This window comes from Acanthochromis polyacanthus, chromosome 22 (assembly GCF_021347895.1).
Source record: "Acanthochromis polyacanthus isolate Apoly-LR-REF ecotype Palm Island chromosome 22, KAUST_Apoly_ChrSc, whole genome shotgun sequence".
NCBI lineage: Eukaryota > Metazoa > Chordata > Actinopteri > Pomacentridae > Acanthochromis > Acanthochromis polyacanthus.
This window is the reverse complement of record NC_067134.1, coordinates 1,511,590-1,530,776: the sequence shown is the minus strand read 5'-3', so window position 1 is coordinate 1,530,776 and position 19,187 is coordinate 1,511,590. Positions and strand designations below refer to the sequence as shown.

The window sequence follows — 19,187 nt, the reverse complement described above, 5'->3', positions numbered from 1 at the left end:
AAGATAGAACATTATGTGGAAATATTGAAGCAACATCAGCCAGCAAATGAAAGCTTGGGCTCAAGTGGGTCTTCCAAATGACAAGGACAGCGCTGGTGCAAATCTGAAACTGTTCACTACTGACTTAGAACTGCTTTCTGTTTCATTGTGCCCTCCATATCTGCCTCAGAAATTTCCTCAGATATTTGTGAAACTTGTCGATATCATCCAAAGGCCAGTGAAATAAATGCCTGTGGGCTTATCCATCAGGTCATCCAGAGACCACTGCACACTAAAACACACACTGAGAGACTTCCATCAGTACATCACATGCCCCATTAGATGAGAAAAAATGTTTGATCTGTTACAACAATGTGAAAGGTGCTTCTTCTCTGGGTTCCTCTGACCACAACTGCATCCTCCTTATCCCTTTCTACCACTGTACTGAAGCAAGGCAAAGTGCAGAACATCAGACTGAAAGTTTGTCACACTCTGCAGGGATGTCTGGAGGTTACTGACTGGGACCTGTTTAAGGAGTCCTCAGCTGATATTGATGAACCGACTGATGTTATGAGCAGCTGGGTCACAGACTGTGAAACCAGTGTTATTCCTGAAAAAACTGTTAAACTATATCCAAACACTAAGCCATGGCTTTCTAAGAAGCTTAAAGACCTACTGTACAGAAAGAAAACAGTCTTCAGAGAAGGAAATACTCTAAATCTGTATAACCGACAGAAGGAAATAAAGTAGGAGATCAGGACCCACAAAAGACAATACAAAGACAAACTTGAGTCTCAGCTCAAAATGAACAACCTCAGTTCAGTCTGGGACGGCATGAATCTGATCACTGGGACTAATTAATGTGTCAATGAGAGAGTTCAGCTCAGTGGTTATAATTCTGATTTAGAGCTGGCTCAAAGTCTAAACAGTTTTTATGTCAGGTTTGACTCCCATGATTTTAGGGCTAAACATGCTGAGACTAAAAACTGTCTCATGTCAGCGTCTCCACAGAATCCCTTTCTTGATGTGGGCAATGTAATCTGGTGTCTCAAACAGTGCAGACCAAAGAAAAGTCCTCTACCTGATTACATCGGTGGCCGTTTATTAAAAACTTTTACCACGTCTGACTAAATGACCAAGATTGCTGCCGATGTCCCTGTCTATCTTATGTTTTGTTTGATTTTTCTTTAAATGACTTTTATTTTGCTTGTAATTGTTTTACTGTTTTTTCAATTATTAAAACATTTCCTTTAATCGTTGCTATTCCTTTAACTGTTTTGTTGCTTTTGTTGTTTGATGGTGAACGCTTGTGTAACTGCTGCACAACAAATTGCCCGGGTCGTTGGGGTCAAATCCAAATTTCAGTGGCAGAATTACAGATCTTTTCTGGACTGGTATCAACATCTGGTCCCCTAGGAGAAACTAGAAAGTGTTGGTGGTCTGAATTGACCCTGCTGCCATTAAGACCTAAATCTGGACATTGATGTTGTTGAAGGTGAAAACTATCGGCCTCTGTAAATAGTTTTGTTGACATTGTGAGTGTGCTGTTGACACATTTCTAGGTTTCTAATGACAAAGCTGCTAGCATGTCTGCAGATTCTTGATCTTGTTTCAGCCTCATGTCCAACTACATGGAATTGAGACTTTTAGGATAAATTTTTTCATGATTGCTCTTCCAACACTGCCTCTGTTTTTATCTTTGTCTTTTGCTACAGAAATGTAAACACAGCAATGGAGTGAGATGTCGGACCTCTGAGAAGGATAAGGATGGTTCAGCAACAACAGCAAAAAGAGATGAATCACTCAGTTGTGAGCAATGTGGCAAGACTTTTATCACAGCAACAAAGCTCAGAATTCACAAACGTATTCACACTGTGGAGAAACCATTCAGCTGTGATCAGTGTGGAAAAGCTTTTACTCTGAAGTGTAATCTAGCAACACATCAACTCATTCACAGTGGAGGTAAACCATTCAGCTGTGATCAGTGTGGAAAGGCTTTTACTCAGAAGTGGAGCTTAAAAAGACATCAACTCATTCACAGTGGAGTTAAAACATTCAGCTGTGATCAGTGTGGAAAGGCTTTTAATCAGAAGAGTCATCTGGCAAATCATCAACTCATTCACAGTGGAGTGAAATTGTTCAGCTGTGATCAGTGTGAGAAGTCTTTTACACACAAGCGTGCGTTAAAAAGACATCAACTAATGCACAGTGAAGTTAAACCATTCAGCTGTGATCAATGTGGAAAGGCTTTTACTCTGAAGAGTCAGTTAAAAAGTCATCAACTCATGCACAGTGAAGTTAAACCATTCAGCTGTGATCAATGTGGAAAGGCTTTTACTCTGAAGAGTCAGTTAAAAAGCCATCAACTCATGCACAGTGGAGTTAAACCATTCAGCTGTGATCAATGTGGAAAGGCTTTTACTCTGAAGAGTCAGTTAAAAAGTCATCAACTTATGCACAGTGGAGTTAAACCATTCAGCTGTGATCAGTGTGGAAAGGCTTTTATTTACAAGAGTTACTTAAAAAGTCATCAACTCATTCACAGTGGAGTTAAACCATTCAGCTGTGATCAGTGTGGAAAGGCTTTTATTTACAAGAGTTACTTAAAAAGTCATCAACTCATTCACAGTGGAGTTAAACCATTCAGCTGTGATCAGTGTGTGAAAACCTTTACTCAACATGAACAGTTGTTGATCCATCAATGCCCCCATTCTGGTAGAAAGCGGTACCACTGTGACTCCTGTGAAAAAACTTTCAAGCACCAACAGAGCTTAAAATGTCACCAACGCATCCACACTGGCCATGATGTGTGGATATGTGATCACTGTGGCAAACTATTTGTAATGTACTCACAGTTAAAAGCTCATGAAGTGACCCACACTGGGGTTAAACCATACGTTTGTCACCAGTGTGGGAAACGCTACAGCTACAATGCAAAACTCAAAATTCACCAACGTGTCCACACTGGGGAGAGACCATACAGATGTGATGAGTGTAAGAAGACTTTTACAACTTTGGGTTCCCTGAAACGACACCAGCAGATCCACACCAGAAAGAAAGCATTCAATCAGTGTCACAGTGAGGTATGTAAAGACTGGTCTCAGTCACAGTGTACACACAATTGTGTATTGGATAATTTTGGATATTGCTGCAAAATTGTTTCAAAACTGTCCTGAACAACTGTGGTCAGTTGAATTCTGTTAACACATTATCAGCTATCGTTCAGTCTAACCTGTATTCATTTTGACACAGAAATCTGGTCCAGGTTAATCTGGGGATGTAGGTTAGATTAGGAATTCTGATGTAATCAGACAACTGAATGTTAAATTCCAACAGGTAAAAGTGTCTTCAGATGTCATTTGGGGTGCTCTCTATCTCAGGCAAGGCATCAGTTCTTCAATGCTGCAGGAAACACTGACGTTCTCTGTGTTTGTGTGTTTGTTTTCCAATTAGAACAGAACAGATGGACAACACCCTCAGACTTGTCAGCACTCTTCCAATGGTGAACAGTGCTGCTTTGACCAGTCTGGACCAACGTCCAACCAACAGGGAACCCTACAACGACACCAGCGTATGCACACTGGACACAGACTGAACCCCTGCCAAGAAGATTTGTCCATGCAGGGTTCAGTAAAAGTTCATGAAGTCCTCCACAAACTTAAAGTCCTTGAGATCCGGCTTCACAGAATTCAGGTCTAATTTCTTGTTTAGTGTCTTCATTGCTTCGTTGCAAAATCCATTAAGAGGAAAGCTGTCGTTGACAGACGTGACTGGTAAATTAATGAAACCATTCAAAGTGGTTACTCAGTTAAATGCAGGGCTTAAAGTTTTCCGGCGCATGGAAATGTACCATTTAAAAAAATTCATCCATCTCCGTCCCGAAGGCTCCAAGCATGTGCGTCATTGTGCATTCAGTTGCTCTGCTTTAATCAATCAAACTCCAAATCCTACATTAAAAAATATAAACCCTCTGTCCAGGCATGCGACTTTCTGATAGAACTTTTATCCAATTACAGTTTTCTAACTGCGAGTGCGCATCGACTGCTGAGTGCACGATGTGCTGCACCCTTTTGGTTCGGCATCGTCAGTGCTGCTGAGCCACTGATAAGAAATAACAGTATCCCACAAACAAAATCCAAATGTGCAATATTTGTTGGTGTTTTTTGTAATTATATTTAAAGGGAATTACTGGAAACACATTGATATATATTGCATATTATTTATTTTATTTCTGCTTGGACTGTAGACCCATTCCACGTGTCCCAGCCCTGTGGCTGCCTGGTCTCTCCAGAGCGCACGGAGCTCCAATCTGTGAGTGGTGCGGTGAAGAATCGAGCAGCTGATCACTGGTCAATAGCGTTGGAGCTTGTGTTTAGCTCAAAGACGCAGATACTAAAGTTTGCTCAGACTTTGTGTGACAGAGGAGAGAGGATGTGTCTCTGCTGATTAACAAAGAGAGCTGCCGCTGCCGCTATCCCTGAGCCGCGGTGTGTTGACTCGCCCCATTGGCGTAAGTGCGTCAGTGGCGATGCGCGTGCATGTCCCACAATCCCCATGGTTTCGCCACAAAATAAAAACAAACGGGCTTAGATATTGAATTTTAAAAAGTAACAAAAACAGAAGGTGTTGATTTTGTTTGATTTCTTAATCTTTCAACATTTTCTATGTGTTTTACAACAGCAAAAGGAAAAAAAGAAACATTTATTTAGTTTGCTGGATTTTATTTTGAAAGGAAAAAAATCAAAGATCAAGCCATACGGATTTGTCCCATTATTCTCCTCAGAACATCTGTTTAGTTAAATATGCACAAACGGAATGTAGCTTAGGTGATATGAACCTTTTTTATTTGAGGACATATAGGATGTTTGTAATCATGAGTTAAATAGCTCTCAGCAGATTTTGTGACCTTATGCATCTGAATGATGTGTAGCCACAAACAAAAATCTCCAATCTTAAGCAAATATTATTAGTCAGAACAGAACGAACGTATGGGTTGTGTGAAATGAATAATGGATAGATAGTTAAATCAGAATGTTCTTAGCCTGCTTTTCACCGTTTTTTCTTTCCAAAATATAGATAAAAAATAGAAACATTTAAATTGAAAGCCAACTGAACAAATTATACAGTGAATACATTTTTTACCCTTACCAAAAACAAACAAAATGTGTGTCAGTTCAAATTGAAAATCAAATGATTTAAACTAATCACACAGATTATTGAGGTGTATCAAATGAGCAGTTACTAACATGTATGTGTGGTTATGTGCTACAGAGGGCTCCTTAATCAGATCTTCTGACTCCAGAGGAAAAGGCCAGAGTAGAAGTTCTTCAGCATGAGCAGTCCATTGCTGCCAGGACCCAGATAAACCAGATCAGGAAGGCCTGGACTTCTTTGCTAGTTACAGAGTTTGAGAGTCAGCATCATGATCAGCTTATTCAGAGGTATCTTATATTGTGAGGCAATAACTAAAATTGCTTTTAAGAGTTAATACTAGTACTTTTATTACCTGCTGAAATACAAAGTTGGTATAGCAAGTGACATATGACAGTTTATTCTCTTGTAGTGTTCCAGAGAATATTAAATTTTTTCAAACAGTATTCTCCAAGCACTTATATTCTCTTGAGACTGACACTTGAGATAATGTTGTAAGTAAAAATTGTGCCTTATGAAGGAAAGCAGCATAGTTTTGTAGCAGTTTTGTTGTGGTTGGTGTTGTTTTGAGTTCTTGTTAAATCTACTGAAGAGATAAAAATTATTAAAAATTATTAATAATACATGTACTTGGTTTTCATGATTTTTTCCCCTTTACACTAAAATAAATCTTTGCAATTATAGTGATGTGGTATTGAAACATTAACACCAAAAAAATCTGACTTTTGGCACTTTCTAAAATGCGTTAAGTTTTGGCCAAGTAAGGTTTTACATTTGAGCAACAACAAAATAGTGGGATCATAATCGGCATCATTTCCACCAGATGACCTCATATTTGCTCTGAATTAATAGAATCTCATATATATTGTGTTTTAGTGAGTTTTAAAATACATTTAAATACGTTTATTGACACTATAAATTGGATCTTAGAAGTTCAGGCTCAGGATTTTTTCTCACTTTAAGCCCTGATTTAATTTCTGATTCCTTTGTTCTTGATTTGATAAACTTTGCGTACAGGTTGTTCTTCTTTTTGCAAGCCTTTTTTAAGCCTGTGGTTAACCATGGGCAATCTTTGTATCTATTCTTCTTCTTATCATTTATAATAGGACAGTATTTATTAAATGACATAATGAATATTTCTAAAAAGTTCTCATATGCACTGTCAACATTTTCTTCATTGTACACTGAACTCCAGTCCTGTTCCAACAGGGCGTTGAACAGCGCATTAGTTGTTTGTTCAGTCTGTAAATGCTTCTGGCTAGCTATCTTGAATTTTGTTTTTTCCTACATTTCCAGTCTTTTATCGTGAACACAGGTAAGTGGTCTGATATGTCACAGATCAGCAATCCATTTGTGCATCCATATTGAGTGTCATTGGTAAAAATATTATCGATTAAAGTAGCACTGCTGCTTGTTATTCTACTGGGTTTTGTAATAGACGGAAAAAAGCTCATACTATTGTGGGAAATGGTGTGTTTTATAATTGCTCAGTGTGCATATTAAAGAGTTGTATTGGTTCTGAGGAATAGGAAGGTCAAGAGCATCATTACCATGGTGTGACTGTAATGAAACAAAGAAGATAAGTCCAGCTTTATTTTACTTATTACTCGTGATTGAAACCAAGGATGATCAAGACATAAAGTGATTGATAATCAAAGTACAGACAGTTTTTGATAATAAAGGTACAGATAGTTTTTGACGTAAGCTGTAATCAGTAAAGAACATGAGCGAGTTGTATGTGCAGTTTCTAATCTTGCTTTGCAGAAGCGAAGTCATTCCTACGTGAGCGTAATGACAAAACATCTGCTGTGACAGAGGACAGCGGAACAACGCAGCATTGGAAGGGGCGGCCGGCCTTGATAGATAGCTATACACACTGTTAGAGTATAAGAAGACTGGGTCAGGAACAGTTAGCAGTCTGATTCCATCCCAACTGACTGAACACTTATTGTCGGTTAGGGACAGAGGATTCAGGCCCAGAGCTCTGTATCGCACATTCAATTTTGCTGTAATAAATACTTTTGATTTTAAGAAGAAGTCTCCTGACTACTCCATCAAAAGAACTGGGCGGAAACAGCCTTACACATATTTTGTTGGTTTGTTTAATTGTAGGATAGGCTGATTTCCAACAATTTGGTGCCGTGACCCGGATGGAGAAGGAGAATTGACAATAGACGTACATTTGAACAAACAACGGACATACAAAGGACTTTTTGACAACTTGGGCGCCCTATAAAAGGTAAGCAGACGCCTGTTGACATCAAAGTCTGCTATTGGCTATTCCAAAACTGTTGTCAGAATTCCTCCTGTGTGTTCTAGTATACAAAATTGAATGTGCTTCTGGAAGAAATGAAAATGATGAAGAAGTGCTAAGGTTAATGGAAATAAAAAGGATGAAAATGATGAAGAAGCGCTAAGGTTAATGGAAATGGAAAAAGTCACTGATCCACAGAGGATAGAATCTCTGGCTGGATACTCTGTTCTGGGTTAGAAAACCCGGGGGGTTTAGGAGTCCCTCCAAAAGGTGGATAGAGCAGAGGGCCTATTCTGCAACCCTAAGTGTAATGTAATCCCTGTTAGGCAACAGTTTCTTAGGCTGGCAAATAGCCTGGACGGTTTGGTATAAGCCTGGATCGCTGACGAGTGGTTGAAAATACTGGGTTTAGAAGCCCTGAGGACGTGGTTCCCCTCTAAAAGCTTGAAAATACTGGGTTTAGAAGCCCTGAGGACGTAGTTCACCTCTAAAAGCTTGAAAATAAAAATATAAAAAGACAAAAAACAGTGATGAAAGCCAGTGACTAAAAAAGTGAATGAAATGGACAACCGGTTTTTATGTGTTGTTGTGTCTTGTGGAATCTCACTGAGACAACGTGAACGGTACTGCCTAGTGTAACTGCGTCTCAGAGAGTGTGAAAGAGGAGCTCATGTATAACTGGAATGAAAAGTAACTGAATCAGCGGACAGCCTGAAACCTAACGGTGTAAACATAAAGCTGTTGTCAGTTGAAGTAGGTTACTGAGTCATTCATTAGGTTCTAGGTGGGATTTGACAGTAACTCTAAAACAATTCTCAGTCCTGGGATTAGAACCCCCAGCAGAAATCCGGAATACAACAGTGTATTCTAGAAGCTTGATTTCTGAGGACTCTGAATTGGCTCAAGAAGCATTGATACTGGTCAAACACACCCTGTAGTACACATTCTGATCAAACATGGAGGAAGAAGAACAAAAAAAGGGCATTTAGTCCTTAGAAAAACAGTGGGAAGTAGCTGTAACTCAATTATTCAGCGGAGAAAAAAACAAAAGACAGAAAAAAGAAAAGATTGTTTGATGACACAAAATTCAAAGAACTAAAAGAATCAGGACTAATTTTAGATGACAAAGACCCACTGCTGTGGAAACAATTATCAAACTTAGAGAATGACATAATCAAAGATGGACAGCGAAAGATGTAAAAGACTGGTTGATGATGAAAAGAGAACGTTGTTGAAGGCTGAAGAGATTAATTGAGACCTGAGGGATAAAGTGTGTTTTGGCTCATAAATGGAAAGATGGTAAAAATCGAGTGAGTGTAACTGATGGTAAAAAGTACGTAGGGGAAGGGAGATGAGAAAGGTTTTCGTATGTGTGCACAAAAGGTTGAGATGGAAAGAAAAGAGAAAGGGGCAACTTGTTTGCCATGAACTTTATGTAATTAAAAGAACAATAAAGATCTGTGTAAGATTTGAAACTAAAAAAAAAAAAAAGAGAAAAACAAGCATTGAACGACCGTATTAGCCGGACCTTCGCTCAAAGAGCTGATTATAGTGAAATAGGACAGACTAAACAACAAGACGGAAAATCAACAAAGGACTTTAAAGTAAGACTGGAGGCTGTGTTTGCGAGACACAGTGGACTGACAGACGACAGACAAGGGAGCGAACTTTTCCAACAACACCTGAAGACTGTTTTTATAAATAATCTCCGGCCAGGGCTGAAAAACTGGTTGACTAAACATAATGTAGCCCTCCCCACTCAAACCCTCACACAGGCCATGAATTGGGTAAAACATGCTGACACAGTAATCGTAAAAGGAACAGAAAAAGAAGACAAGACAGCTCGCGTCTTCTATCAAAATGATAACAAACAAAACTGTGAGGTGCAAATGAGACCTGTGGCATGTTGCTCAAAAAAAAAAAAAAATTAGATCCAGTAGTAATTGTATACAGGCAGTTATAGTAGCAGCAGCAGCAGCAGTACACGCATCTGCTGATGTGGGATTATTTCTGCCTTTTCAGCTTCTTTAAAAAAAACAAACCAAACAAAAACAAACACAGAAGATACACAAAACATTTATCATTTCTTCAGGGCCTGTGAAGAAATGCTCTTCTGTGTTGCAGAGATGAATTATCAGTAGAGGTTTGACCTCCAAGATCAATTGTAAAATTTATTACTGTTAGGAATGGTGGATGTGGAGAACCCAGACGCAGACATCACTGAGAGAACGCTAGGCATAATTAAAAGAATTTATTGAACTAAATCAAAGAAACCTTTACAAACTGAAAGCGAGACTGAGTGGACAAAAAACTAAACTAGACAAAGGCAAAATGGCAGACTAAGAAGGGTGGACAGAAACTAACACAGGAGGAACAAACAGGCTTAGACAAAAGCAACAAACAACAGAATCTAAAAGGATAAATTCAGACAAGAAGACTAAAGGTGGAAGAAGGGACAAAGAGGCAGCAAAAGGGCAGAATCCTGACAATTACAATTCATTTAGTACAACATTGTCTCCATTCAGTCAAATTAAACCAGCTTTTAAATTGAATACTAGCTGCAATAACTTGATAATGTAACTCCTATTATGTGTTGGTAACTTTAGATTTAAAACCGAGATATCAGTTTGTCTTTCGACACAGTTGCACTTAATATAGACTATGGTTTTAGACACTAAAAATGATGTTATTGTGTTTATAAAAAACTTTCTTACAAAAAGCAGAGAAACATGGATTGAATTCACAGTATCTGCACTACATGTGCCTTTCTTCCATTTAAACTTGTTTCTTACCTGTAATCTGAATTCAGGATGTGTATGATCACAGAAATCACTTTATGATCCAGTATGCTTTGTAAGAATGATCATAGAGACCTGCAATGGACTCAGTTAAATAGGAATCAAAATTGTTCATATGTTTAGAGATTTGGCATTTTTCAGTGACAAGCATTTATGAAGTGAAATGACGACTCAACAGATCTCAGCTCTTTGAAAGTTTATCTTTAACCTCAGAATTATGACATAATTACAGTTTCCTCCAAATTTAAAACAAATTTAGCAAAAAGAGCTTCGTCGTATATTTTGTGTTGGCCTAAGGTTAGCTTAGGCCAAAAGGGGGAATTGTGGGAAATGGTGTGTTTTATAATTGCTCAGTGTGCATATTAAAGAGTTGTATTGGTTCTGAGGAATAGGAAGGTCAAGAGCATCATTACCATGGTGTGACTGTAATGAAACAAAGAAGATAAGTCCAGCTTTATTTTACTTATTACTCATGTGATTGAAACACTACACTACACAATACATAATATTTAGGAAATCCTCAGTTTCTTGATGTTTTTCTGTATTAAGTAAATTGATGTTGAAGTCACCACAAATATAAATAGTTTTCCCAGTTATTTGTGAGAATGTCTGGATCATCCGATCATTAAAAGTCTTTATGTTAGCTCCCGATGTTCTGTACACTCAACTTAAAATATATTTTTTATTTTCTATGGATAATTCAACTGATATACATTCTAGTACATTATTAATTGCCATTGACATTTCATCTAAAATTTTGTAAAGCGGCAATACATTCTAAAATCCATTGAATGAGCAAGTCATACATATTTATCTAGTTCATTGAGATTCTTGATTACAAGGACTTTAGCCTCTTCAGGTGCACCATTAAGTTTAATGAAGATTTTACAATTTCTCACCCAAGTTCCTTGTATTTTCTTTTGCTTCTTTAGCAGCCTGGCTTTCTTCCGGGTTAGGTGCTCGTTGATATACACGTCTGTTCCTCTCAGCATCCGTCCTTGTTTCAGCAATGCGTTTTTATACTTTCTATTTCCGAACCTCAGGATCACCACAGGAACGTCCGTGCTTCTTCTCTTTGGTAGAGGGTGACATGCCTCCACGTTGTCTTCTTTTATGTCAATTCCTTTTTCCTGTAGAAATGACACCACTTGCTGCTCTATTGAGCTCACCCCCCCCCTCGTCCAGATCTCCTCCGTTGCTTCTGTCCGCCACTGCTTGTGCGTATGACCTCGGTTTTATCTTTATGCCACACAATTTACTGTCCCGTCAGTAAATGGCATTGAATTCCTTAATGAAATGAACTGATTGGTAAAGTATTGATATGGATTTGTTTTCCCGATGCAAGCATCTTGCTTCTCCTTTTTTTCCTTCCCTGTGACACTATTGACATGTTAAGTGAGTTTTGATTTCTCAGTACACTGGAGGCTTTTATCTTGTCTCTGTTCAATTCTTTTCGTCTGTGTGATAGAAATTCAAGATGATAGAGGGATTTGATCGGCCGTTTTCAGCCAAGTAACAAAAAGACACCTTAATTTGCCTTTCTGAATGCAATATGATTATTTGCTGAGACATTATTAAGCTATTGTAGTGTCTAAGAGTGGAATCAATAGACTTTTGGGCAAACTAAGATTACTTTGCCTGTGCGGGCGGTTTTATGTTTCACATTACATTTTTGAAAATGAAATCATGCACAAGTTGAAGGCGTTCACATCGTAGTAATGAGTTTTTCCACACTTTCTGAAAGCTCTGTCACTATTCTGTGGTTTTCTTTTGGTATTTCAGTGTTTAGGGTGTTGTTTTTGTCTCCTTTTTTGTCTATCTTGGCTTGTCAGGAAGCATTACTCTGACAGCTGTTTTGTTGTTTCTTCAAGATTGAAAGCAGAGTTTAAGACCAGTCCTCAGGGGGCAGGAAAACAAGTATAATTTTGAGCCATCAGGCATAACTGGAGTGAGAGAACCGAAGCCCATAAAAGTCCTTCAGTGGACAAAAGAATGCTACGGTATCTCCTGTTCTTCAGCACAGAGCCACTGGCTTTTATAATAATGTCCTTTATTCCTTTATGACAATGTGGGTTTCACCATTTAGCGGTGGAGCAATGATTGTGATCTTGTGAGTGCAAATAACCAGCTATCAGCTTTTGTGATTCAGCGACAAACATTTAGCCGTTGTTTTCCCGCTCTTGTTTCTGTGCCACTAACCCTAAACAAATGAATGTTTGCATGGTTTTGGCCATGCACATGGTGCCATGCATTGAAGGGGGCAACAATCCCTCAATTGTTTCCTTTTTTTTACATATTTAGTGGGATGCAAGTTGAGTTGGGAGCAGCAGCTAAGTGTCCGGCCATCAGGTTTGGCTCTGCACAGATACTGGATTTGTTTTTTTATGCTCGGTTTTGTGACAACCCCTGATCATTCTCACACGTCAGCATGTTGCTTTGTGTGTTCTCACTCGGCATTCTCAGAGTTTGCAGAGCAGGACAGTCAGTTTTTGTATAGTTGGACATTTTTCATCAGCCTGCTATTACAGAGGGACTGTTCTTAGACATTTCAGAATTTAGCTGGAGTAGTGAATCTATTTACAAATGCAATGCAGATGAGCAGCTCTTTTTTACTTTTTGGACATTTAGAAAGACAAATACTTGTTGCAAGCGCCTAGTAGGATTCACGATTTACACACTGATTCTGAAAAATAATACTTATGTGTTGTTTTTGGTGTGAATATCGTCCCAGTTGAAGCAGCTGCCTGGTCAAACAAACCTATTTACAATTGTAGAAATTCCTCTGGTTTCAACAGATGGCTATGAGCAAACAAAATATGTTCTTTGTTCACACATGCCTCATCCTAAAAAAAAAAAAAAAAAACATGATGGAAATCTGATCTTTACACATACAAGCCATTGTTGTGTGTGTGTGTGTGTGTGTGTGTGTGTGTGTGTGTGTGTGTGTGTGTGTGTGTGTGTGTGTGTGTGTGTGTGTGTGTGTGCGCACATGCATGTGTATGTGCTTCAGTCTTTGTTTACCTTCTTTGCTTTCAGAGTGCTTAATGCACACACATACAGCTGCCACATTCATTCTTATACAACAGGGGAAAATAAAGCACTTGTTGGATATGGGACAGTTAAAAATAGTATTTTGTAAATAGTAGCCTACTCTATTTTTTAAAGAGCATCATTAACATCTTTTATTCGTATTTGTCCCCACAAAATTTTTTTTTTTTTTTTTTTTTTTGCTGTTGTTGTTTCAGTTGCACTACCCACAGATTATAGGCTGCTGTTTCAGTCTGGCTCTCCTGGAGCTTTTTGGTGTGAAAATTCCTCAGAGTCATTCTCAGGTCGTTTCAGATGCATCCCACCCATGCAGTCACACTGACTCGTGGATTACCATTTTCTTTGTTCGGCTAATTGCATTATTGTGGCTTTTTAAAAATCCAGTAGGTGGTGTGTGAGCCGGTGAATGAATGTACAATCACTTATGGATGAGATTTATTTCTTCACATGTAAATGAAATGCTTCGTTTTCACCGTCTGCTGTGAAGTTTCCACAGTCTGGATGGGACACTTTAAATCATTTCACGGTGAGAATTGATTAAGTGTGGATTTTTATTAGCATTTGTAATAAATGTAATCTCAGTATTATCCTACAGTGGCCTCGAGTTATTTCCTGATATCGCAACGTCATGCCAGAAATTCATTAATTGGTGACTGATGTGCCATTTCTCAAAAGCTGAGTGACAAAGATAATGCTGCAAAATCCCTTCTTGCTGATATCATCTTTGAAATAGACCAGGCCCATGTAACCTCACACCTTGGTGGGAATGCACTCAGTCAAGCCTATTGTTTCTGCTCACATACAGTTTCTTGTGTGAGATAAGTATGGCCTGGCTGCAGAGAGAACAACAAGGCCTTAAAAGCGTGGATGAGACATCGACTGTCAACGCCTCGGTTTGTCAGATTCTTAACCAGATTCGTGCTCAAGCAGCGCCAAAGTTGACGAGAATGAACATTGTAAACAGCAGTGTGTACGTGTGGTGGCTTTCCAGTAAGATGGTTTCTGATATCACATCATCCCAGATTAATATTCAGACTATTAGTCAGGATGTGATGAGCTGAGCTGGTGCCTGCTGTGATTCATGTAGCAGCTTCTGAATAGGCAGCATAAATGTTATGGCACAGAGGATGTGAGTCAGGACAGAGAGAATCCAGTTCACTGGGCCATTACTGCAGCTGAAAGGAAGAGGAGGAAGTTGGTTTGAAGATTTGTCACCATAAGATCTCTCTGTTTTAGAAAGGGGGTGGGTTCCTCTCAGGAATGTGAAAAGACCTGGGTGTTGGGAAGGTTTTTTCCCCTATAAATAAGACTAACTAGTCACAAGATTCAGTGTTTGAGGGACAGCTAGTTCTACAGTATGGACGCACAGAAGGCACAATGTTAATGTTCTGTTTGGATCACTTCATGTATTGCATTAAGGTGATAGTTTTAAAAGTTCAATTAAAAAACTTTAAAATCTGTATGTTTTTTTTAAAGTAAAATAACAGCAAATATCTGTAATTTTTAGTTTGAAATAAAAGTGCATTTTTACATTCACACATTATATAATAATAAATTATTATTTGTATAAAATATCATTTTTGTGTGTTTCTCTTTACAATCAACATGTAAATTAATACTTTTTTCTAGGATTTTACTGGAAATTATTGGTAGTTTAACAAGAAAAGTAAAGTTATGTAAAACAGTTTTAGAATATGTAGAATGTTTTTATTTTACAATTTAAAAATTGTGTAAGATAATAAAATGTTACATTTTTAGGATTTGGATATCTTTAAAATGTTGTTTTGTTTTGTAGTTTTTGTGTGTTTTGTTGATTTCAATCATTTAATTCAGTTGGTACTATTTTACAGCCAAATGTTATAAAAGGACAAATCACAATTTAAAAAAAAAACAGACTTTTGATGTGGACATTTTGCGCAGCCTGTTTTTCACAGTTAATATGTGAATTTTTAAAATAAATCTGGGATTTTTCCGAGTTATTATTTGTAATTCTGTAAAATGATTAACTATTGCAGTTTTAAAAAAGTTTTTTAAAAATGTATTTTTTCAGTATGTGGAATATTGGCTAATATGAAAACCAAAAATAGTGCAAAAACTTCCAGTCTTCACCACAGTTATTATTGAAAACCAGCATTATGAGCTAAAGTGGTTGTTCAGTGGCTAAATCTGCATCATGCATGTGCTGAGCCACAGGTTTGTGCAGAGCAACAGGTCAATCAGAAAGCGACCCTCTTCTCTTTGTTGTCCCTCATCCTCCCAACATGCTCTGGTTGGTTCCTTATTTCACTTCAAATCTTTTGACTGCATCTAAAGTTCTGCTTAAAGCTCATTTGGGGCAGTTGTCCTACTCAGGCACTCATCAGCGGTGCTGGGAGGTGATACATCCATCTGCGCCTGTGACGGCCGCTAATCCTTGACAACTGTGCCCCTCTGGCACCGTATCCGTTGCACTGCTGCTTGTGTGATACAACAGGCTCCCATCCTTTGTCCTTGAAATTGTTTGAATTAGCACAACGGCGGGGGCTGGGGTTGCAAACATCAGAGTTACTCAAAAGGATTGACAAAATCACATGAGCATGATAGCTTGGAGGTGGTAGACGTGTTTGACAGATAATCAGCAGTAAAATCGATACAAGTGACAGATATAGAATCAGTGCAGCCCTTTGAATGAGTCTAACTTTGGACCTCTGCTAGTGTGCTGTGCAGCACAGTGGGCAATGTTTGATCAGTGCTTTATGTCAGAACTGATCCCCTGTAGAAGATGGACTTGTAGTGTGTTTTTAAGGGATCACTTCTATTAAAATCTGGCCTAAGTTGCCTTATGCCTTTATACCTTATTTACCTTTATGAAACATGTTTGCACTTTTATTCAAATCAAAATCAAATTAAATCAAGCTTTATTGTCATTTAGCTGTAAATACAGCAGAAGTGCACACAAGATGAGTGAATGTTTCTTCAGGATCCAGTTTGAAACAATTAAACTTTACAGTAGAGAAAAAAAACTTCACTTCATTTTAGTTCATGTTTTTCTACTTCATTGATCTTTAACATGCTAATTTTTCCCAGACAGAGCTATACAATGTGGTACTACACTATAAACATTTACAAAATGAACATTTAGTGAAAGCTTTGTGTTGGTGCACAATGTTGTATTATATTACACCACTAACATATCATTCTGGGACATTAATGTTCATGCTTTTAATCTTGTTACTGCTTTAGAACTGCTAACTGCCTGATTTACTCTAAAGAAGCTTGTGTCTACATTTATTCACTTAATTTAAAGTCATTTTTTCTATTCCATTTATCTAGTGAATCCTTTTTAATAAGTCCTTAAAATGTGTTGTACTGTTTATGATTGATTTCTTTCTTTTATTTCAACTTTTAAAAAAAAAAAAGATTTATAAACCTATTGTATTTTGACTGATGCACAACAACACAACAAGCCCTCAAAACAAATTTTTCACTTCCAGCACTCATTGCAAAACTCTCAAACCTGTTGTGCTTGTTGATCCATGATCCACTGAACAAATGCTAAATAGGTGTCTGTGGCTGCATGTATGAGTGTGTGAGCTTAGATAAGCCACATGCAATCACTCGTCCCACCACCAAACTTGCAACATGTCCTAGTTGGACCTCCCAGCAGCTGCCCAGCCCTGCCAGCAAGAGGTGACTAGAAGAAAAGTCTTTACGTGATCCTAGATCCAAGCAGATCATGTGACCTCTAAAACGCTGCTATAATCCAATGTTCAAGTCTGTTGTGCAGGTCACTTTGTCTTGGTAAGTTAAATCTAGGAATTTCTGTGCCATGCCGGTCAAAGCATTAGCAGCAGTTCTTGACAGGGAGAAGAAGTGGTTGACATTTGGAGCAACATTTGCCAGACAGCTCCACAGTATGTTTCTATGGATTGAAAATGGAGGTAAAGTAAACTTAGATTAGCCATTTATGTAAATGCTCACACCCACTTCCAAATTCAGCTCTCCCAAGTCAAATACCCATCCCCCTCATGTTCTCCTCCTCCTCCTGTCCTTACCCCAGGGGTGTCCAAACTTTTGTCACTGAGGGCCACATACATAAAAATATAGGAGGGGCTGTACCACTTACTGGAAATTAAGTATATAGCCTTAACTTTAGTCTATTAAAGTTAGAATAATCATCTAAAAGTGGTCAAATATGTTATATTGTTGAATATAATTAAAGACAAAACTGCCTTCATCACATCTTCCATAAATGGATCTTTATTGATTTATTCAGAAAAAGCTTTAGTCGCTCATTCTCAGAACAGCAGCCTCAGAGAATTAAAGAGCACAAATAAATAGAATGCACCTTTTCTCTCAGAACACTGTCTATGCCTCACCTTTCTGTCTGTCCTGTGTTTGTTTTATGTTTCACTTGGGTGTGCACAGCCCTCAATGGCATAATGTAGGAAACAGCTTGAAATAAACATGATAGGTTAATTTGCCATGAGGGCAGGTGATGGTCACAGTCACAAAGAAGAAAAAAATTGCATGAAGCTTAAGTAATGACGCCATGGTTGGTTGGTGTCATTTTTGAGCGGATTTACAGACAAAAAAAAAAAAAGAACAGCAGCCTCAGATTTATTCTTAGACAGAAGATTTACAGTAGAGAAAAAAATAATAAAGGGGACAATGGGACAGGTAAATTTCAAGCTTGTTATTTAAGTTGGAACACACCTATTAACGTTAGTTTGAAACGGTTAACATGAACAGACTGAACTGGACTTAATAACAGGAGTGCATATAATTTTAGTAAGTTATTCTTGTGAGTATCAGCTGCGCTGGGTATGTAAATCGGGCCATCCAGCTGCGGTGCTGATCCGACGCCGCTCGTGCCAAAAATCCGGACAAATGTCACTTGATCAAGGAGCAAATCTGCATCACATGAGATCAGCTGACTTTGGGTGTGCAGTGTGTGCGCTGTGCACAGCGGTGTGGGAACGACCTGCTTCGCCTGCTGCCTCCATGACCCGGCCCCGGATAAGCAGAAGAAAATGGATGGATAGATGGAGAACAGAAATTAGTACCACAGGAGTTCTCATGGCCAAGTGGTTAAGGTGATGGACACACACTTCATGATCAGCACACATGCGATGGCCGGGAATCAAACCCGGGTCAACTGCTTGGAAGGCAGCTATGCTCACCACTATACCACCATTACTATGAAATGGACTGTTTTTGTGTGCTCTCAGGAGTTCAAACAGATAAGAGAAGTAGGTGCAGAGAAAAGGGAGGAAATGAACATCAGCCAGAAGCCCTGATCTCTGTCACAACACACAACATCTTAGTATTTTCTACAGCAAAACAACCTGATGAAAATGAAACTAAATCTTGAATCATTCTCGAAGCAACTTCCACATAATGGGAAAGTGATATTGATGAGCCTATTGATTCCACATTCACATGGTCTGCAGTCTTTTTTTTATAACTTTCTTTTCAGACTTTGGCTAGAGTCATTTTGTTGTTTATAGCCTGTATTATATTTAGAACTGCTGGTATTGATTTCAGATTATCCTTTGGTGCACTGGAATTATACAGGGCAAACTAACTTTATTTTGTTCTGTTGTTGTGTTATAACTTAGTACTGTGTTTGATGATCTCTGTCAGATGAGAAGATGAGGTGAAGGACAGTGGAGGAAGTTCCATGGTGTAATGGTCATCACTCTGGGCTCTGGATCCTGGTGTCCCTGGACTTAATGGAGATGATAGGGGATGAAAAGTTGTGTGCATTTTTCTGACCACCAAGCCTGTCCTCCAGTACCCACCAACTTTAACCTCCACCAACAGGTGAGCAGAGACTCTGCTGACCTCAGGAGAGCTGCACGGAGCAACAGGGAGAGACGGAGCTCCAATATTTAAGTGATTAGATAAATGCGTAAAGCAAGGGTGGGAACACGACAGATGTTTGTATGTGAAGCCAAATTTTGCGCTTTCATCAC

General features: G+C 38.5%; 1 protein-coding gene across 5 annotated transcripts in view; it reads left to right on the top strand.

Annotated features, from left to right (window-relative positions):
- The window catches only part of LOC127531978 (zinc finger protein OZF-like), a 205,188-nt gene extending 198,532 nt beyond the window's left edge, over positions 1–6,656 (top strand). For all 5 annotated transcript variants that reach the window (XM_051942765.1, XM_051942763.1, XM_051942766.1 and 2 more), the window contains 3 exons: positions 1,695–3,062; positions 3,433–3,672; positions 4,226–6,656. In XM_051942765.1, coding sequence (XP_051798725.1) covers positions 1,695–3,062; positions 3,433–3,672; positions 4,226–4,294 — 1,677 coding nt within the window. In that variant the 3' untranslated portion in view covers positions 4,295–6,656. The remainder of the gene's footprint in view (positions 1–1,694; positions 3,063–3,432; positions 3,673–4,225) is intronic.
- The last annotated feature ends 12,531 nt before the right edge of the window (positions 6,657–19,187 follow it).